This window comes from Podarcis gaigeae (assembly GCF_964106915.1).
Source record: "Podarcis gaigeae genome assembly, chromosome: 8".
NCBI lineage: Eukaryota > Metazoa > Chordata > Lepidosauria > Squamata > Lacertidae > Podarcis > Podarcis gaigeae.
In genome coordinates this window covers 39,651,525-39,670,556 of record NC_139684.1, presented here as the reverse complement: position 1 = coordinate 39,670,556, position 19,032 = coordinate 39,651,525, and the positions used below count along the sequence as shown (strand labels likewise).

The 19,032-nt window shown below is 46.6% G+C and overlaps 1 protein-coding gene across 13 annotated transcripts in view; it reads left to right on the top strand.

The window, feature by feature from the left end:
• GSE1 (Gse1 coiled-coil protein) overlaps positions 1–19,032 on the top strand; it is a 443,607-nt gene that overhangs the window by 389,933 nt on the left and 34,642 nt on the right. For all 13 annotated transcript variants that reach the window (XM_083752957.1, XM_083752946.1, XM_083752952.1 and 10 more), the window contains one exon: positions 13,501–13,700. In XM_083752957.1, coding sequence (XP_083609083.1) covers positions 13,501–13,700 — 200 coding nt within the window. The remainder of the gene's footprint in view (positions 1–13,500; positions 13,701–19,032) is intronic.

Here is a 19,032-nt window from a genome sequence, read left to right as displayed (position 1 = left end):
AGCACGGGGGGGGGGGGCACCTTTTGCAGAAAGAGGGGAGGGATCCCAGACACCACCCACACCTCGAGTTCCATGACTCAGCTCCTTGAAGGATGTGGCCCAGGCTACTCCAATGTTTCCCCTTTTGTGCACCTGTTTCCCCCTGCTCGGCTCTTTCCCTTCCCTTTATTGCACTTCTCAGTCCCTACTTCTCACAACTGGAAAAATAGAAAAGCAATGTTTTATGTCAATCAGATTTAAAAACAAATTGTCAAACATGCAGTGCATTCAAGATACTAAACCCCATTTCACTGATGTGGCTGTAGGAAAGCAAACCTGAAGGCTGTGATTAAAAAATATAGCTGTCCTCATGTTTGAAGAGTGGGAACATCCAGAGGGCTCACTCCAGAAAAAATGCAGTGCATGCGTGTATTGGGGAAATGGACATCTGCATTCATGGGAAGAGGAGCGCATAAGGAATAAAAAAAAAAAATTCCTTCCAGTAGCACCTTAAAGACCAACTAAGTCAGTTCTTGGTATGAGCTTTCGTGTGCATGCACACTTCTTCAGATGCACTGTGTTTTGACTATGGCAGACCAACACGGCTACCTATCTGTAATGCATAAGGAATGTTAGTCTTTATTTATACCTGCTATTCTATCAGACAGGGCCTTTTTTCTGTCAAAGCTGCTTGTGGTTATTCAGCCAACTGGTCAGAGTGTTCAGAGTTATTACTGAGCTCCTGTGGAAAAGCCCTTTTGGCTCCCAACATTTACTCATTACTCTTGCTCTCATTCACACATGCACACCGGATGTCTTGTTTGCCTATATAGTAACCTAATAGCTGTCAGGGTGGTTTTTGCCAAACTAAGAGCTAATGGGTCTTTTTTGTAAGATATCCCCCCCACCCCAAAATAATATGTTAGAAACTCCAAGCACTTTAGCTGACTTTATCTTATCCCCTTCCACTAAAACTCAAGTGCTTTCTGTAAACTACAGCTGGGTTGGCATTTATGCAGTGCTAAGAGTGTTGGATGATTTCTTGAGCACAGAAGCAACCTACATAGAGAGACCAAGAGCAGGTGATGGCAAAGGTAGCAAAAGACATCACAGGTGGTCAAGTGAGTCATGGAGAACTAGGCAGAGATTAAGTGGCAGCAAGGGAGAATGAATTCAGTCTTACTGGATAGGTTTGAAGGATGAAAATATAGAGAGAGGTTGGGCCATCCAGCAAGTTCTGTGACTCCACTTTGTCAGCTGCAGAAGGTTTGACACCTTTCTTCTCAACGTCTCTCATCTGATCACCCCTCATTTTACGCACTGGTGTGTTATTCCAGATCCTCAACCCTTGTAGCAAATTGCCCACAAAGTAGTCTCCCCTTCCATCTTGCCATGTAATCTGTTAGACCAGGTGCCATGGTCTTTCCCCCTGGCTTGCCTATTTCCATAGTCTCCCACTGGGGGAAGCAGAGGAGAATTTCCTGTTGCAAACCCAGCATCTTCTTTGCCTGGAGACAGAGCGGGGAGCAGCTGAACTGTTTGTACTGCCCATAGAACCTTCAGCATGGAAGAAGGTTACTTTCTGGAAGAAAGTAAAGATTCAGGGGCCTGAATTCCCAGTTCAGGGCTAAGAATTGCCTGAAGTGTGACTGTTTTCATGGAGCAGAAAGGGGGAGCCATGTGGGCTTGGCGTTTCTCAAGTGCCAAAGCCTCCTGGGTAATGGCCCAGTCGCTCATGCGGTCAGCCCGCTTCTGTCCGCAGCCAGCCTCTGACACCCCGCCTTCCTCTTCCCGCTAAAGCTCTCATTTTATTTTTAGCCGTCGGATTTTGTTCTCTTTCCCCCTGCCGCTTGACGGGCTAATGTCTTTCCTCAGCATTGTATCTCGAGGGGGCAGTTTAAAAATTCAATTCAGACGGAGTAATCCAAATGCCATATCATTTGCTGTACCCCGAGAGAAAGTCTGGAGCGAGAGCAAGCGCAGGAAAGAGTCCGTCCTTTCCCCCGCAAATAGGCCTCATCGCCGCTGCCATGCTTCATTGAAATTTTATTTTTCCTAAGGCTCCTAAATGTGTTCTTTCACCATCCAAAGCTCCCCCGCTAAATAACAAAGTCAGCGGCTGCTGGGTGCCAGTATGGTGAAATGCGCATCTGAATATTTTTCTCTTTAATGGGCTATTTAGCGGGAGCTCGGCTGAAGGCGGGCGCCTTGAAGCCAGCAGGAGGAGGTGGAGGTAGGAATTAGTGAAGCAGCAGAGGGAGGCCTGGTTGGAGCAAGGCAGTGGCAGGGGGGCACAGACGGGAAGAGAAGGCTTTTTACTAGCACAGGCAGGGAACAGTGTAGCATATCAAGCCCTGAGCTTTATTTCCTTTTCATTTCAGTGATTGCCTGCCTTGAATCTGTGAGTCCCAATAGCAAAGGTCTTCACTTCCCCACCAAAAAGCCATGTGGAGGGACCTGTAGTCCAAAATGTTTGGAGGACTCCTAACTGCACTGGCTATGCTCTATAGTGCTTTGAATACCAGTTGCTGAAAACCACAGGGGGAGAGAGTGATGCAATTCTCAAATCCCGCTTCCAGGCTTCCCACTGAGGCATCTGGGTAGCCACCAGCAGGGTTCTTGTGTTATTATGGCAGGTTAGTGAAGACAGGCTTCCTGTGAGTAGCAGCAACAACTCTCTAAGGTCCCAGGTGGGGACAGTCTTTCTCATCACTTTGTCCTTTTAACTGAAAGGGTTTTATCCAGTGCTCCTTCTACTCAGGGTAGACCCATCAGAATTAATGGACATGTCTAACTTTGTTGTGGTTTGTTGTTTAGTTGTTTAGTTGTTTAGTCGTGTCCGACTCTTCGTGACCCCATGGACTAGAGCAAGCCAGGCACTCCTGTCTTCCACTGCCTCCCGCAGCTTGGTCAAACTCAGGCTGGTAGCTTCGAGAACACTGTCCCACCATCTAATCCTCTGTCGTCCCCTTCTCCTTGTGCCCTCAATCTTTCCCAACATCAGGGGCTTTTCCAGGGAGTCTTCTCTTCTCATGAGGTGGCCAAAGTATTGGAGCTTCACGATCTGTCCTTCCAGTGAGCAATCAGGGCTGATTTCCTTAAGAATGGATAGGTTTGATCTTCTTGCAGTCCATGGGACTCTCAAGAGTCTCCTCCAGCACCATAATTCAAAAGAATCAATTCTTCAGCGATCAGCCTTCTTTATGGTCCAGCTCTCACTTCCATACATCGCTACTGGGAAAACCATGGCTTTAACTATACCGACCTTTGTTGGCAAGGTGATGTCTCTGCTTTTTAAGATGCTGTCTAGGTTTGCCATCGCCTTTCTCCCAAGGAGCAGGCATCTTTTAATTTTGTGACTGCTGTCACCATCTGTCTAAGCTTAGGTTCCTTAATTTCCACAAGTCTCCTCTGAGTAGACTTTAGCTGGATATAACCCAAAATGTCAGGTACTGAATCTGGGGTTTTTTGCATGCTTTACAAAAGGTGCTTTACTGCTATGTGTTCCTTTCTGAAAGTTTGAACCCCAACCTGGCTTTAAGGGAATGCAACCTTCAGATACATATTATGGAGCGTTGTTGTGCTCACAGAGAGTTAAAAAGACAGATTTTTAGCTGCTGCGTCTCAGTTCATAGATCAGTGTGACTAAAGGCAGAGAACAAGGACCAACCCTCAACCTTACACTGTCTTGTGGTGTTGCCAATGTTAATTGATCAGGAATAACTTCTGTTCCTGGTTCTCTTTGGGTGTACATATGACTGATTGCCCTCTTGCCTTTTCTGAAAGTTACATGGGACCCCAGGAAGATCACCTAAGACCCATGGCGTTGCCTAAGAGAATGAGAGAGTTCCCACAAGGGCCTTGTTCTCCCACAGCTCTTGCCAGTTAGAAGACTCAGTGGTTGGTCCCAAAATCCTAGGATCAGGCCCACAGTGCAGACAAATCCATTAGGACAAACAGGGCACCTCTTCTCTAACCACAGTCTGCCCTCAGCCAGCGTTCTACTTTCCTATTCTCCTAGCTCCAACCAGCCTTTGGCACTGCCTGTCAGCTTCCTCCTCCTCCTTAGGCTCATCATTGCCTTTTGTAGAACTCAGCCAGGTTGCAGGGTTTAGTTGGCTCTGCCTGTTGGCCTTCCTGCCTTCCACCTGCCAGTCCCAATGGGCACCAGCCACCACTGCTTAAATCTCCAGTAGCTGGACAGGTGGTGGCAGCTCCCAGGAGAGAAGGAATAAGAGAGTGATTCTTAGTGGCCTCTGTAAGGAGCATGGCGCACTGCTGTGATGCCAGCAGCTGCACGCGTAAGCCTTCCATTCTCCTTTGACATTATGGGTTTGCTGGGGCCACCTGGAGAAGCAGATCCCTCCCTGACCCTGCTGTAGGTCAACCATGAGCCAGCCGCTTTCCACAGAGGGTTTTGGAGACTGTTTTGGCACCAGAGCAGGTCGCAGTAGCTGCTTTGTTATTCCGCTGTGTCTGTTCCTTTCAGAAAGTGCTTCCTTTAAACAGAGGTTTCATTGTACACAGCAATTATCTAAATTGGAGCAGAGGAGAGTGAGTCAATTAAGGCTGGCTACACAGCACTGCTTGGTGCTTTTCATGCAGGTGAGCACATTTGTAGTCCCAAGGTGGGCGAATAGCTGTGTTCGCAGTTCAGAGAACAACCTGGAAGCTTCCAGGAACTGAGTGCATCCTTTGGAGGCTTCTAACTGTCATCCAGAGAGGTGGCTGCTACCTTGCGGGGGGGGGGGGGAGAAGAGAACAAACAGCTCCAAACAAGCAATAGTTTATTCCTCACATTCCAGGGCCACCTTTTCTTCAAAGCATCAAGGGAGCTGTAGTTTGTTAAGGGTGCTGAGAGTTTTTAGGAGATTCCAATTCCTTTCACAGGAAATGTAGCGGGGGGCAGGGGTCTCCTAACAACCCTCAGCACCCTTAACAAACTACAGCTCTCAGGATTTTTTTGGTGTGTGGGGGAGAGCCTTGACTGTTTAAAGTGGAATCAGTAGTGCTTTAAATGAATGTGGCCTGGGTCACAATATTTGCTGGGAGGCTGCAGTCTTGATTTCAGATCCTTCCTCCTCTCCCCATCTATGGAGGGATATGTATGTGCTGAGGATGGTTTACTCAAAGGTGAAAGAAATGTACTCTGCACATGTTTTGAGGCACTGTTTCATTGAGGCTCCATGTGCTTCAGGGATCCTGGTTCTGAGCACTAGATAAGAGGAAGTGATTGCTTTTGCAGAGGGGAGGAACAGTGAAGGGAGTTTTGAGCTAAGAGAGGGCGAAACAGGCCATTCTAATCAGGCAGCACAATGCTTTGAGCAAAGAGGCAAGGTAGGTTTTAAACAGAGGTAGAGAATGCATTATTGTGGTTGAAATTGCTAGTCCTTTCTGCATAGAGCGTTAATCACTGAAGTCTCCAATCTGGATAATGGGAACAGCTTCCCTCTCCTTCCCCCTCCACCCAAAGGGGAAATCAATTTGCGAAACGCTATAGATTAGAAGATGCCTCACCCTTCCTGCCATCTCTTCCCTCCCTCCTTTCCCCCATTTTCTCTACCATGTAGTGTTTCCCGCCCGCCCCCCTTCATTCTTCCCTCCTGCTGCTTTGCTGCTTAGCCCATCAAAAGCGACTTTAGTGGATTTTTGACATTGATTTCCTGATGCTCGGATCTCCTCTCCAGCTCCAGTTCCTCTTTGCAAATGCAGTCTTTTTTTCTTTTCTTTTTTGGTTCTCCTTTGCAAGCTATATACAAATATCTGCCCCAGCAAAATATGGTTGATAATGAAAAGTGGTGCAGAGTTTTTCTTCTCCGTTGATTTAGATTTTAGCTGCTGCATAACTTGATTGTTTAACAAAAAGAAAAATGAAAAAAATCCCTTTGCTGTCTTCAGAGTTCTCCGCCTGTCTGGCTCCTGGAGATGAATCGGCTTGGAGATGCTTAATAGGAGATTATATTGGGAAGCGTTTAGGGAGAATGGGCAGGCGTGGAGTATAAAACAAGGGAGTGTGCAGGCTTTCTAGTTGCGGCGGCGTTGTTGGCCTGTGTGCGGCGTGGAAGGGCGGAGACAGCAGTGGTGAGGTCAGTGCTATATGGATGCACAGGTTGAGCCTGAGTTCTGGGTTTTCCCTGAGTGTGTTCACACGGCCCTTTCTCCAGGTAAGCTGCAGTGGCGCTAGTGATGAGAGGGTGAGTCCTCAGCTCTTCCCCATCACATCAGGTACTACTGGGGTGGGACTGCTTTGCATGCAAAACACCATAATGAAGCACCTTGGGGGATTTTTAATGTGGCAAAGATCCAGAGGTTGGCCTCTGATTCCCTATGGATAATTGGTTGCATCCAAGTAAGGCCACACCCACACCATACATTTAAGGCACTGTGATACCACTTTAAACAGTCATGGCTTCTCCCAAAGAATCCCAGGAGCCATTGCTTGTTAAGGATGTTGAGAGTTTTTAAAAGACCCCCTATTCCTTTCACAGAGCTACAGTTCTGAAGTGGTTTAACAGTCAATCCCTCTTCACAGGTAATTTTGGGAATTGTAGTTCTGTGAAGAGAAATAACTCTCAGCACCCTTAACAAACAGCAGCTCCCATAATTCTTTGGGAAACGCCGTGACTGTTATCATATAGTGCTTTAAATGCATAGTGTGAATGCAGCCTAAGTCTTACTCAAGACCAATGTGTTGCCAGTGTATTTTGACCACATGGCTTGCTCCTGGGATGTTGCTGTGATGTGAGAGTAATAAGACAGAAGCAAAATCGAAAAGCCATATTGAGGTTATAACCTTTATTTAGGGCCAACTAAAATGTCATATTTTGGCGAGCAAGCTTTAGAGCAGGGATTGGGAAACCTGTGGCCCTCCACATGTTGTTGGACTCCATCTCCTATCAGCCCCAGCGAGCACTGCCCCAGCTGTCAGGGACGATGGGATTTGGAGTCCAGCAACATGAAGAGCAGCACAGGTCCCACACCCCTGCTTTGGCGTCTTCGGGAACTCTTCTTCATACTGGATATTAGGCAGAATGGAGAGCAAGGAGTTGGCAAGAGAGAAGATAAAAAGATGGGGAAATCTTGACACTCAATGTCTACAGTTTGGAGTTGTCTGCAGAATGTGTTGAGGTGCTTCCAGATTGTCACACTATTACAGAGCCTTCACACATTTGGGTAATTGCCAAAGAAGAGTGCACCTTTATGACCCACCCACATACATCTCAAAATAAATAGCAATGGCTAAATAGCACTCTTGTGCCACAAATTCGCTTCTCTACTGCCAATATCACCTGCCAACCCCCGGGCCTACCTGCTGACTTTCTGCTCCTGGAAAAATGCAACAAACCAATGGTGGCGTCTGTAGAATAACAGCAACATTGTATACCTTCTGCTCATATTTTGTGAGAATTGATTGATTGATTGATTGATTGATTGCACTTGTATCCTATCTTTTTCTCTAAGGAGCTCAAGGTGGCATACATGGTTCTCCCCCTCCTTATTTAATCCCCGTAACAACCCTGTGAGGTAGACTAGGCTGAAGCAGGGACTGGCCCAAGGTCACCCAGTGATCTTCATGGCCATGAACCCTGGTCTCCAAGATCCTAATCCAACACTCTAACCACTACCCCATGCGGATGTTAAGGGAACAGGCCAGGCCAATGTGATGTATGCAAATAAGGGAGAAAAACGGTATTTTGATATGTGTTGTGCCTGTCTGCCTGCTTTTCTCCCACACAGCTGATACTTGCCTCTGAGATGTGCTGCTTTCAGATTTGCTAAGGATGCCCTCAAGGCCCCAGGCTGGGTCCAAAGAGTTTAGCTTGAGCAGGAAGAACTACCCGACCTTTTTGATGAGGGATATTTTCCCCCTCTCCTTGTCAATATGAAACATGACTTTGAGACGGGAGAAAACAAGAGCTAACCAGGGGTGCGCATCCAGCGGGGATTAGAGTGGCATGGCTTTTTCCTTGCAATTTCATTCTCTTTCATCTCAAAAGGAAAGAAAACCACACAGCCTCCGAACCAGCCGGCAGAGCCTCTGTGTGTGTGTGTGTGTGTGTGTGTGTGTGTGTGTTTGTGTGTGTCCGTTTGTGTGTGCGTGTGCGTGTCCATGCCAGCCAGGGCCTTCCAGAAACAGGAAGCTGCTTAACATATTTATTGATATCAAATGGATGTTAATTGAGTTCTTGGAGCTCTCAGATTTGATGCAGAGTTCAAAGCAGTTTTTGCTGTGCCTGGATGGGTGGCTGAGGGGAGTGTTGGAGGGAATGTGTTAAAAAGAAATTGGCCCCCAGGAAGAATAAGGTGACAAGGTGGGGGGTGGGCAAGGAGCTAGAATGCCACCCTGCATGTGGGTTGAGGAAGCCAAAGAGATGATACCTTTTGAGGGGGAGGCAATATCCAGAAATGCTTTAGTTTTATTAATTGTTTGAAACCGTTTTGAGCAAAATGGGAAGCAATAACTTTAATGCCAGGGGTTTTGGCAGGAGGGTGGAGTGGGGGGGTAGCACAAACTACAAGTCTGTGGCTGTGTACACACCACACATTAAAATCACATTCCCTCCAAAGAATCCTGGGAGCTGTAGTTTACCCCTCACAGAGCTACAATTACCAGCCCCCTTAAAAAACTACAGTTCCCAAGATTCTTTATGGGGTGAGGGGATGTGCTTTAAATATATAGTGGTACCTCGGGTTAAGTACTTAATTCATTCCAGAGGTCCGTTCTTAACCTGAAACTGTTCTTAACCCGAAGCACCACTTTAGCTAATGGGGCCTCCTGCTGCTGTCGTGCCGCCGCCGCCCGATTTCTGTTCTCATCCTGAAGCAAAGTTCTTAACACGAGGTACTATTTCTGGGTTAGCAGAGTCTGTAACCTGAACCGTATGTAACCCGAGGTACCACTGTACTTTAAAAATAACAAGTGTATGCAGTCTCTGTCCCCATTTTATGAATAAGAGCTAAACAGTTATTAATCTGGAGAGAGAGAGAGAGAGAGAGAGAGAGAGAGAGAGAGAGAGTGTCTCAGTGTGATGTAGCTACACTACTTTGCTCATCACCTGCTAATTCTAGCTAGTGGGGAATTTAAAGTTCCAGCCTGCCATGGGTGGGAAGGGTCACATGGATTTCCAAGAAGCCGAAGATTCAGAGAGCTGTGACTGGTTGTAATCAGAGACCAGCACTTTGTGGCGCCTGTTTGTGGCCCCATTAATGGTAGAGGTTAGAATCTGCAGTGGTGACTATTTCTGGGGTGGCAGAACTTGAACAGGTGTTACACAAGAGCTGTGTTTCCTTCACTGGATCAAGGGTGTGTTTGTATTTGTTTGCTCCTCGGTCAGCTCAAAACTGGAAATGTCGGACGGAAGAAGCAGCAACCGCTGGAAACAATATGGCTTTGTAGGGATTTTTTTTAATGTCAGGGGTGCACCAGCATCTGACCTCAGTTTCTCAGCTCCCTCTAAGGGTAGAGGTGACGTATCTGTCGCAGGTGAAGCAGGCAAAATCCTTTCCCCAGAAGTGAGCTCAGCCACCCACAGACATACAGGATATTGAAAGGAGGTGTTTTAGGTCTGAGGGCACAGCATCCAGTCTTGTCTGAGCCCAAGGCTCTTTCTTCACAAATGAATTGCTCTGTTAGGCTAGAACTGTTTGCAGTGCCTGAGCTGCCAGGCACCCCCTGAGCCCATTTTCTGCTGTCATCCAGGAATCATTTCCTTCCATTTTGATCAAGGCATAGGTCCCTTTCCAACTGGGCGAGCAGAAGAAGCTACAAAGCAAATCCAGGCAGGCTCATCTGCTGATCGTCAGCTTCAGTGGGTTTGGATCCTTGCGGGGCCTTTTCTCCTCTCCGCCCCCCTTTCCCCACACATCCTCTGCCTTTACTTTACTCAGGGTCTCAGCTGTTAATTACCTTTGCCTGTCAGCCTTTCCTGCTAATCTGCTATCACTGAGTGGGAATCAGGAGGTCAGACAACAAAGGTGACACTGCCACACTGCGCCTCTTGTCATCTCCAAGCCAGATTAGTTTCATTGACTAACTCCTGGCTGAATACCGCCAGTTAATTATAACGATCACAAACCCTCCCATTTTAAAGCCACACAGTGAGAATTAAGGGTTCTGAAGTAAGACTTTAGCTTCATTAATTGCCTGGCTCTTTGTGATGGTATTGATTGATAAGGCTTTCAGTGGTGAGTAATGGCTTCCCAGCTCAGAGGGGATTAAGGCTGCTAATTGTTGTCGGCCTCAGCGCTGACAAGATAGACTTCAGTAGGTGTCAAATCCATACTGGCGGCTTCCTTTGTCATCTGCACCATCCGTGCCACCACTCTCCAGAATGAAAGCGTGGCGCAGTCGCCCAGGAATAATTAATAAAGCCTGGGAGCTGGCAACGCGGCAAACCTGCCCCTTCCTTGGGTCGGCTTTCTGCTTTCTCCTTCTGCTGCAAGCTTGCTCCAAGTGGTGTATGACTCCAATGGAAGTAGGAGACATGGCATTGGGAAGAAAGACGAAAGATGTTGCAGGCTTTTGAGTCTGACTGAATAGTTCATTTAAAAATATACAGTATATACACATTAATTTTTAGAGTACATGAAGGCAAAATAAGCTCTTGCCTGATTTTTATGTTTTCAGTTAGGCTGATAGTGTTGGCAAAATAGTGTCAAATTGGCTGTATTTTTTTTCCTTATGAAACTCTGTCAAGTGCCGTATGCGTCAACAGTGCAACATGTTCATTGTTCACTTCACTGTGGGTGGGTGATTCCTGTGGGTACCTTTTTGGCCCAGGCTGGAAAGGATGTCTTGGTATTCCGTCTCCATTTGTGCTCTTGAGTACTCCTTAGAATTCAGTAAAACAGGAAGGATTTGCAGCATCCTTATGCTGAATTGGTTGGGGCCAATAAAATCAAGAATCTACCTCTCTGATTCCTAGGCTCCCATGCGTGTGCCGTCATACTAGGCCCTTCAGCCTATTTCAGTTCACTCTTGCCATAGTCAATGCAACTGAATAATTCATCTGTTTACATAGTGGACTGTTAGTTCAACTGATTCACTGTGGCCACATTCACACCATGCATTTAAAGAACTATGATGCTACTTTAATCCATCATGGCTTCCCTCAAATAATTCTGGGAGCTATACAGCTCGCAGAATGGTGTAACAGACTTTCCGTCTTCACAGGGAACTCTGCAAGTTGTAGCTTTGTGATAATAAGGGTTTTCTAACAACTCCCACCACCCTTAACAAACTACAGCTCCCAGAATGCTTTGGGGGAAAGCCATGACTGTTTAAAATGGTATGAGAGTGCTTTAAATGTATGGTGCGAGTGTGATGTCCCAACTGCATCTTGGTATGTCCTGAAAGGCTCAAAGTCATTAGAGCTTGCTTAGAGAGGCATGATTTTTATTTTCATTTTAAACTAAACAATATAAAATTGACATGTGATCCATTTGCCAACCCTGTTTCACCATAAGGAAATTGTTTTTCTTTAACTCGGAATGGCTGCTAGCTTATTTGAATGCCCCATGTTTGTGTTTACACAAACTTTCCCTTTGTATGAATGTTTTTCATGCAACCTGTTTGCATTGAGGCACAGGGCAAAATCTAGCAAGGATGCCCTAGTTAGCATCCTATTTGTATTTCTTCTATAGCCACCCTTGTCTATATGCATCATTCTCTTAATTCTATTTCTGTGAGTCTCTCCCCCCCCTACTTGCAAATACCAGCAGCTTCCCTAGGCTGGGTGTAATTTAAAATACAGGTGTATTATGCAAATTGCAGCAAAACCTTGCCCAAGGGTTGAAAAAGAGAGAGAGTTGTTCTATTTACCCAAATGCCCATCTCTTTGAGCACAGCATCTTGGTCATGGCTGCTTTTGCAGTCTTGGCTTAGGATGGTTTTGCTAATTTTTCTTGAAAGAAAGCAGTCACCGCCTCTAATTGTGATGCCCCAGGTTTTGTGTGTTGATAAATGTAGCCATGCAGGGCGGTATTCAAGCCCAGGACTTCCACTGCTGCAGCATTAGAGTAACGTCTCTGTACCATCAGCCTTTTTTCTAAAGTAATTGCCTTGCTGCTTTTGCTTTCCCCTGGGCTGGCTTTATGCTTCTGGGTTTCTTCTAGCAACTGAATGGGTAGTTTGGGTCCCTTTTTATGTGTCACAAGAGCCCTCCCATGTAACCCAAGTGTAAGCCATTTTGTCTTGCCAATTGCTAAATGAGAATGTTTGAAGGCTTCTGAGCAAGAACACTTGATTTGTGGATGAGGAGGTAGAAACAGATGTGCCTATGTGTATCTGAATATTCATCATAGCTGTACGGTGCCTGCCACCATATTAAGTGCCTTATTAATAAGGTGTAGAGGAGGAAACTGGCCTTCTGAGCTGAGAAAGGTAGGATCTTGTCACTCAGAAATCCATAAGCAAATGTGGCTTAGCGGTAGAGCATCTGCTTTCCTTGCAGAAGGTCTCAGGTTTAATCCCCAGCATCTCCAGGCCTGGGAAAGATTCCCTGGCTGAAACTCAGGAGAGTTGCTGCCAGTCAGTGTAGGCAATAGTGAGCTAGATGGACCAGTGGTTTGACTTGGTTTAAGGTGGTTTCCTATGTTCCCAAGGGCCAACTAACTATCAAATTACCACTAGAAACCACCACCCTGCACTGTTGTCAGAGTTTGATCCATGTGTGGCAAAAAAGTGTGCCTACTCATAAGGAAAAGGAAATTGTTTTTAAAAATTTCTGAGAGATCCAGCCAGGTCAATATTGTGACCCTCTTAGTGGTTTGCATGCTGTGTCTCAGCCACACCTTTACTATGATACCTTTACTCTCCTTGATGATCAGTAAGGGGTCAGGGGGTGCAGCCAAATAGCACTACTACCTCATCCCAACTTCTGTATGGACATCTGAATGTCCCAGCAATGCAGTTGTCCATCCCTATTCTGGCAGATGGATGCTTTTGAAATTAATTAATGGGTCCAAATGTACATGAGAGAATTCCCTACAACCACCTCAACAGGGATTGGACTGGAAACCTTTTCCTTGTTAACAAGGAGCAATGTTCAGGAAAAGTCTTCTTTGGAGTCAGAATATTGGTTAAACTTGGGCGACTTTTGCACCATACATTTAAAGAACTGTGATGTCACTTTAAACTCCCCCCCCCCCAAGACTAATGGGAGCTGTAGTTTGTTACAGGTGCTGAGAGCTGTTAGGAGGCCCCCATTTCTCTCTCAGAGCATCAATTCCTGGGAAGAGGGATTGATTATTAAGTCACTCTGGAAATTGTAGCTGTGTAAGGGGACTTTGGACAACTCTCAGCACCCTTAACAAACAACAGCTCCCAGGATTCTTTGGGGGGAGCTATGACTGTTTGCAGTCATATCAGAGTGCTTTAAATGCATGGCGTGAAGGTAGCCTTATTCAATGTGAGTACCTGCAAGGGTTCAGCCTCCCAGCCTGCTCTAATGTCTGGAATTAAACTACCCACCAGGGAAAACTTCCCATCTCATTTCTGTCCATCTCTCTCTCTTGTTTTAGGGTCTTCAATAAGCAGCGAGTCTTCTCCTGTTTCCTCACCGGCCACCAACCACAGCTCCCCTGCAAGCACTCCCAAGCGAGGACCAATGGGGCCCCTGATTGTCCCACCGGGAGGGCACAATGTGCCGAACACGCCTCCGGTTGTGACCATTGCACCCACCAAAACTGTGAATGGCGTCTGGAGGAGTGATGGGCGACAGGTAATGTTTTCACGCGTACATGCACACGGCTTCTATTGGGGAGGGTGGGGTTTTCTCTAGAAGGACTTTGGGAAGGGGGAATGGGATTGAAACACAGGAGTAGGAGACTACAGGCAGATCTGAGGGAAATCCATCTTCCCTAATAAAATAAGGCAGCCAGAAAACAAAGCAAGCCTTCTAGTCGTGGGATGAGTGATATTCAGTGGACATTCTATTCCTAAAGAGCAACATGTCATATCAGGGGCCTAGCTTGTGACAGGCTGCCACAGAGTGCAGGCCTGGCATGGGTTGATGATCATGTGGACCAGTGGCAGGAGGTACAGTTGTGGATGTGGTGGAAGTAGGGAATCGGGCAAAGCAGTCTTTGTGACTCTCCTTTTGGGTGCCTCAGTAGACCCACCTTCATGCTATGGGGTTTCACCACAGGAACAACAGCCTGGAGTACTGTTGGCCCAATTGAGCCTAGGCTGCCTGGCTGCTTGAAGGCCCAGAAGTACACTGGTGATGCAGAAGATGAAACACTGAAGACTTCAAGCCTCAGCACCTTACACAGCATGACCAAGACCTGGTCATACATGCCACTGATGGGGAGATGTGCTCAAATGAGCAGTGGTGCAGTGGCAGAGCACCTGTTTGCATGCGGAAGGTCCCAGCTTCAATCCCTGGTATCTCCAGGTAGGGTTGGGAAAGACTCTCTGCCTGAAACCTTGGAGAGCCACTACCAGTCATCGTAGACAACACTGAGCTAGATGGACCAATGGACTGACTTAGTAGAAGGCAGCTTCTCTGTCCCTAGTTCCTTCAGTCACCTCATTTTGGTGCATTGAAATGGCTAAAACAGCATTTGTACATTGACACAATGGGCATAGGTTACAAGGAGAAGGCATTGCAACTGAGCAGATTCAGCTCCACCAAAACCGGCACTGCGTCAATCTCTGCTGTCGGTGTGCACCTTCCCTTGCAACAGCTGTCAAAATGCAGAGCAGACTGAATGTGGCTTGGGACTTAATTTCGCACAAAACCCTCCTGATTCTTATTTTTGAGACACAAGAGCTGATTGATTCCATTGAAGGGCAAGGCCTGCTTATCGAACATCTAGTGTTGAAAAGCAGCATGTTGCATCCAGAGCAAATGTCCTCCGGCTGGGGGTAAATAGCATCATCTATGCTAGTGTCCAGGTCAGGCACCAAGCACGCTCAGAGATGTCAGGAAGCAGGCAAAATGCTGCCTGTAAATCTCTGCACACAAGGCCCTCTTCCTTCAGGGTTGCCCAGCCCACCCTGCCGCCCTTTTTTCATGCATCCTGTCTCCCTTCTTTGCAGACACCACGGGCAGCAGGGAGCCGAAGCGTTTGCTAATTAAGAATCATTGTTAGGGTTCTCCTCCCCTTGTATTTTACCCAGGCTTCCCAGCGGGATCACAGCTCTTGGAAATACTAATTAAACCACAAAGAGGAAAGGCTGAGGGAGGGGAAGAGAAAGCAGGACCCCTGGTGCTTCGAAGAAGCGCAGATGATGCCCTAGCGAAGGAAAACACACACACAAACACGCCCTGAGCTCTGATCGTGATGAAAAGAAGAGGCAGCTTGCTCAGGCCTGCTCAACACAGCCGTGCTTGTTTTGGTTGTGATCAGCTCCTTCTCCCACCTTCTCATTATTGAGCTTTGAAAAACAAAGCAGATTAGGTTAACCAAGTGTAGTTTATCGCTCTGCATCTCTGTGTGGTGTATGGAGATGACGTTGTAGTTATGGACATGTCTTGCAAGCTCAGTGGGCTTTGATACATCAGCAGAGAAAGTACTCAAGGAAGGAAGTGCTGTGGCTCAGTGGCAGAGCATCTGCTTTGCATGCAGAAGGCTCCAGGTTCAATCCACAGCATCTCTAGGTAGGGCTGGGAGAGACCTCTTTCTGAAGCCTTCAATAGGCTATCAGTCAGTGTTGACAATACTGAGCTAGATGGACCATTCTCATTTGATTTCATTTTTAATTTGTATACCGCCTTTCTATCTTACAATACTCAAGGCGGTTTACAAGCTGAAGAAACAAAGATTGTACATCTTAGAACAATCTAATGCAATACAAAAATATGATAATAAAACATAACTTGAAAATAGGCAACCTATATCAAAAAAGTAACATTCAACAATCATTAGAATAGTATAAAATAATATCAACATATAAAAGTTAAACAGAAATCCACTCAATAGTTACAATAATATCTAAACTATAATCAGTAAAACGGCAAGCCACAGTACATAAAACAAAACAATACACATTGAGAAGCAGAGGGTGGGGCAGGGCAGGTGGAAGGGGGCCTTGCCTGATGGAGTCTCTCCCCTCACTAGTGGTATGACTCACTATAAAGCAGTTTCCTGTGTTCCTGTGCCTTGAGGGAAGGGTTGGTAGAGCATCTGCTTTGCTCCTTCTGGTTTCAGGCTCAGTCCCTAGCATCTGCAGGTAAAGCTAGGAGAGGCCCCAGTCTGAAACCTGGAGAGCCACTCCCAGTCAGTGTAAAGGATACTGAGCTGGACGACCAGTGATCTATCCACAAACCAGCTGGACCTGTCAGTAGCTCACATTGGCTTTCATCCTCACCGGCAGGCCTAACCCCACTCTTAATTTACTTAATTAAAATATTTGTTCTACTGCCTTTCATAAGAAATCTTAAAGTAGTTCACATCAATAGAACCACAGTGTAAAAAAACCAACAAAAACTCAGTAAAAATTAATACAGCAGCATCTATAGAGTCAGGGTGAATCACAATAAACTCGTATTCATGGCCAGCAAACACCAGGTAGAACAAACAGGGGTTTAGCAAGTGCTGGAAACTAAGCTGAATCAGCACCTGCCTCATTTCAGAGGGGAGGTTCTTCCATTGACTCGGGGGCACAACTGAAAAGGCCTTTCCCTTGGCTGCGGCAAGCTGGGCCTCAGCAGGCCATGACCCAGCTAGGTGGGCCTTATTAGAACACTTTGGTGACTGGGCAGGTCTGTTTGGAGGGAAGGGCATCCCTTCAGGTAAGCCAAGTTCTTTTGGACTTTATAATTTAGTGCTTAACCCCAGCCTGGTAGCAGATCAGCAAAACCACGCAGCTCTTTAAGAGTGGTGTCACATTCCTGCAATAGGTTGCTGCACTCAGCAGCAACCTTACTGCAACGTTTTGCACCATCTGCAGCTTCTAGTCGGATATCAAGGGCAGCCTCACTTAGAGCACATCTCAGCAGTCAGTTCTTGAGGTTTCCACTGCAGGCTATCTTTGCCCCACTCCTCCCTATTCTCTAGAATATTCGGCAGCCCTTGAGAGACTGCAATAATATCCCTGCTGCAACAATTTACTGCTAATGAAGCTCTAATGCCACCAGGGAGCGCTCTGGGTAGAGAGAGCCAGGGCTGACTCAACAGATGATCCAGCCCATCCATCCTAGTACAGAGGTTTGATTGAAGCTTTAATACTTTTTTTTTTGTCTGGTGGATGGGGAGCACAGTAACTTAGTAAAATAAGATGTGGGGGCGGGGGGGGGGAGCAGAGAGAGAGATGAGGCACTTGGCGCTCTGAAATGCTAAAATCAAAGTGGCGGCTTGCTGCTGGCGCCCATCCATCAGAGGTTAGCGGTTTTTCAAAGATAATACGGAGTCTTTTGAAAGGCCGCGTGGAATGAAGAATTGTCTATTTTAAAGCTAATAGGGCATGTCCCGTGGTCTCCCTGGCAGAGATTGCACACTAATCACCAGCGAATGACTGATCTCCCCATTTTCTCCCTCCCCGCCATTTCATTGCCTTTTCCCCTTTCATCCTTGCAGCTGCGTATCAAGACACTGCTGGAAATGAAGTATGGTTCAGGCAGTGCTTTTGCAGCCTACTCAGAGCCCGCTGTCCACCTTTCTTGAGCAGGTGCCGCCTTTGCCAGTTATGCCACTGGGCAATCCAGTTCTAAGGATTTAAATGGCTTTCCCCTCCTTTTCTTTTATTGCTGGCTGAGGCCAGCAGCCCTCCCGATGGAGTGTAGTTTTATCTTCAGTGGCAGCAGCTGGAAGAAGCCTGACTTGGTTTTTTTTATTTATTGAATTTGTATCCTTCCTCCCCAGGGATCCCAGGACTGCCAACAGATTCACAATTAAAAAACAAAAACAATGCTAAAATATTCCCCAAAACAATTACAATTAAAAACATCTATGATTAGTTTCAGTTAAAAACGTTTTATATGAGCAGTTACATTGAAAAGCTTTCCTCCATCCGATGATCACAGGGTTGCCCAGAACAGTATCTTTCACCCACCAAATGCCTGGGTTAACAGGAATGTTTTCACATTTTTCCTGAAAGTTGACAATGATGGGAACAGGTGTACTTCACTAGGGAGGGCATTCCACAATTGGGGAACCATCACTGAAAAGGCCTTGCCATGAGTAAGCACCCAGTGGCAGCACTGCAGTCAAGAGGAATCGAGGGTTCTTCAGCAGTTGTCTGACTCCTAACTCCTAACAACCAGGAAGGCCAGTGGGAGAGATGATGGGAGTAGAAGTTCAGTGACATATGGAGGGCTACAAATTCCTCACTACTGCTCTACTAGAGCCATGAAGTCTGCAAAATATAACTGAGGAAGTCCTTCATGCAACCATTATCTTAGTCAGGGCAACCAGTGTAGCCAGATTATCTAGTTAAGAACATCAGTTATATAGATTTGGGCAGAATTCAACGCATATGAGTTTGTTTTCGCATTTATATCTCACTTTTCCTCCAAGGAGGTCAAGGTGCCAGACCCAAGGTCTCCCAGTGAGTTTCATGGCTCAGGGGGGATTTGAACCCTGATCTTCCTAGGTGTTAGTCCAGCACTGTAACTATTACACTACATTGCCTCTCAGGTTGTGTTGTGCTGTATATTCAGATTCCAGCTTGCTCTGCCTTTGAAGTCTCTCCACAAAGACACTGAAGTGGATTAAGCCAGTGCCAGAGTTGTGAGCAAGGCAACAACTTCCCCATTTGCCAAATTGTGTGGCTCAACAGGACCTGTTTGGCCTTAAGAAAGGTGTAGGGGACCTCTGGCCCTCCTGATGTTGCTGACCTGCAACTGCCATCATCGCTGGCTATTGGCCATGCTTGCTAGGGCTCATGGGAATTTCAGTTTGGCAACATCTGGAAGACCAAAGGCTCTCTACTTCTGCCCTAAGGATTGCCACTTTTACCTTCCTGGTAAAAGAGCCCTTGCAAGGTTCACATTTTCCTGCCCATTGTTTTCATCAGGAGACCCTACCCTACCCTCCCGCCTTGTTGTCTTTATTCAAAGGCATGTGACTGGTGCGGTTTGCTGATGCTGCTTTCTGCAAGGGGCCTGG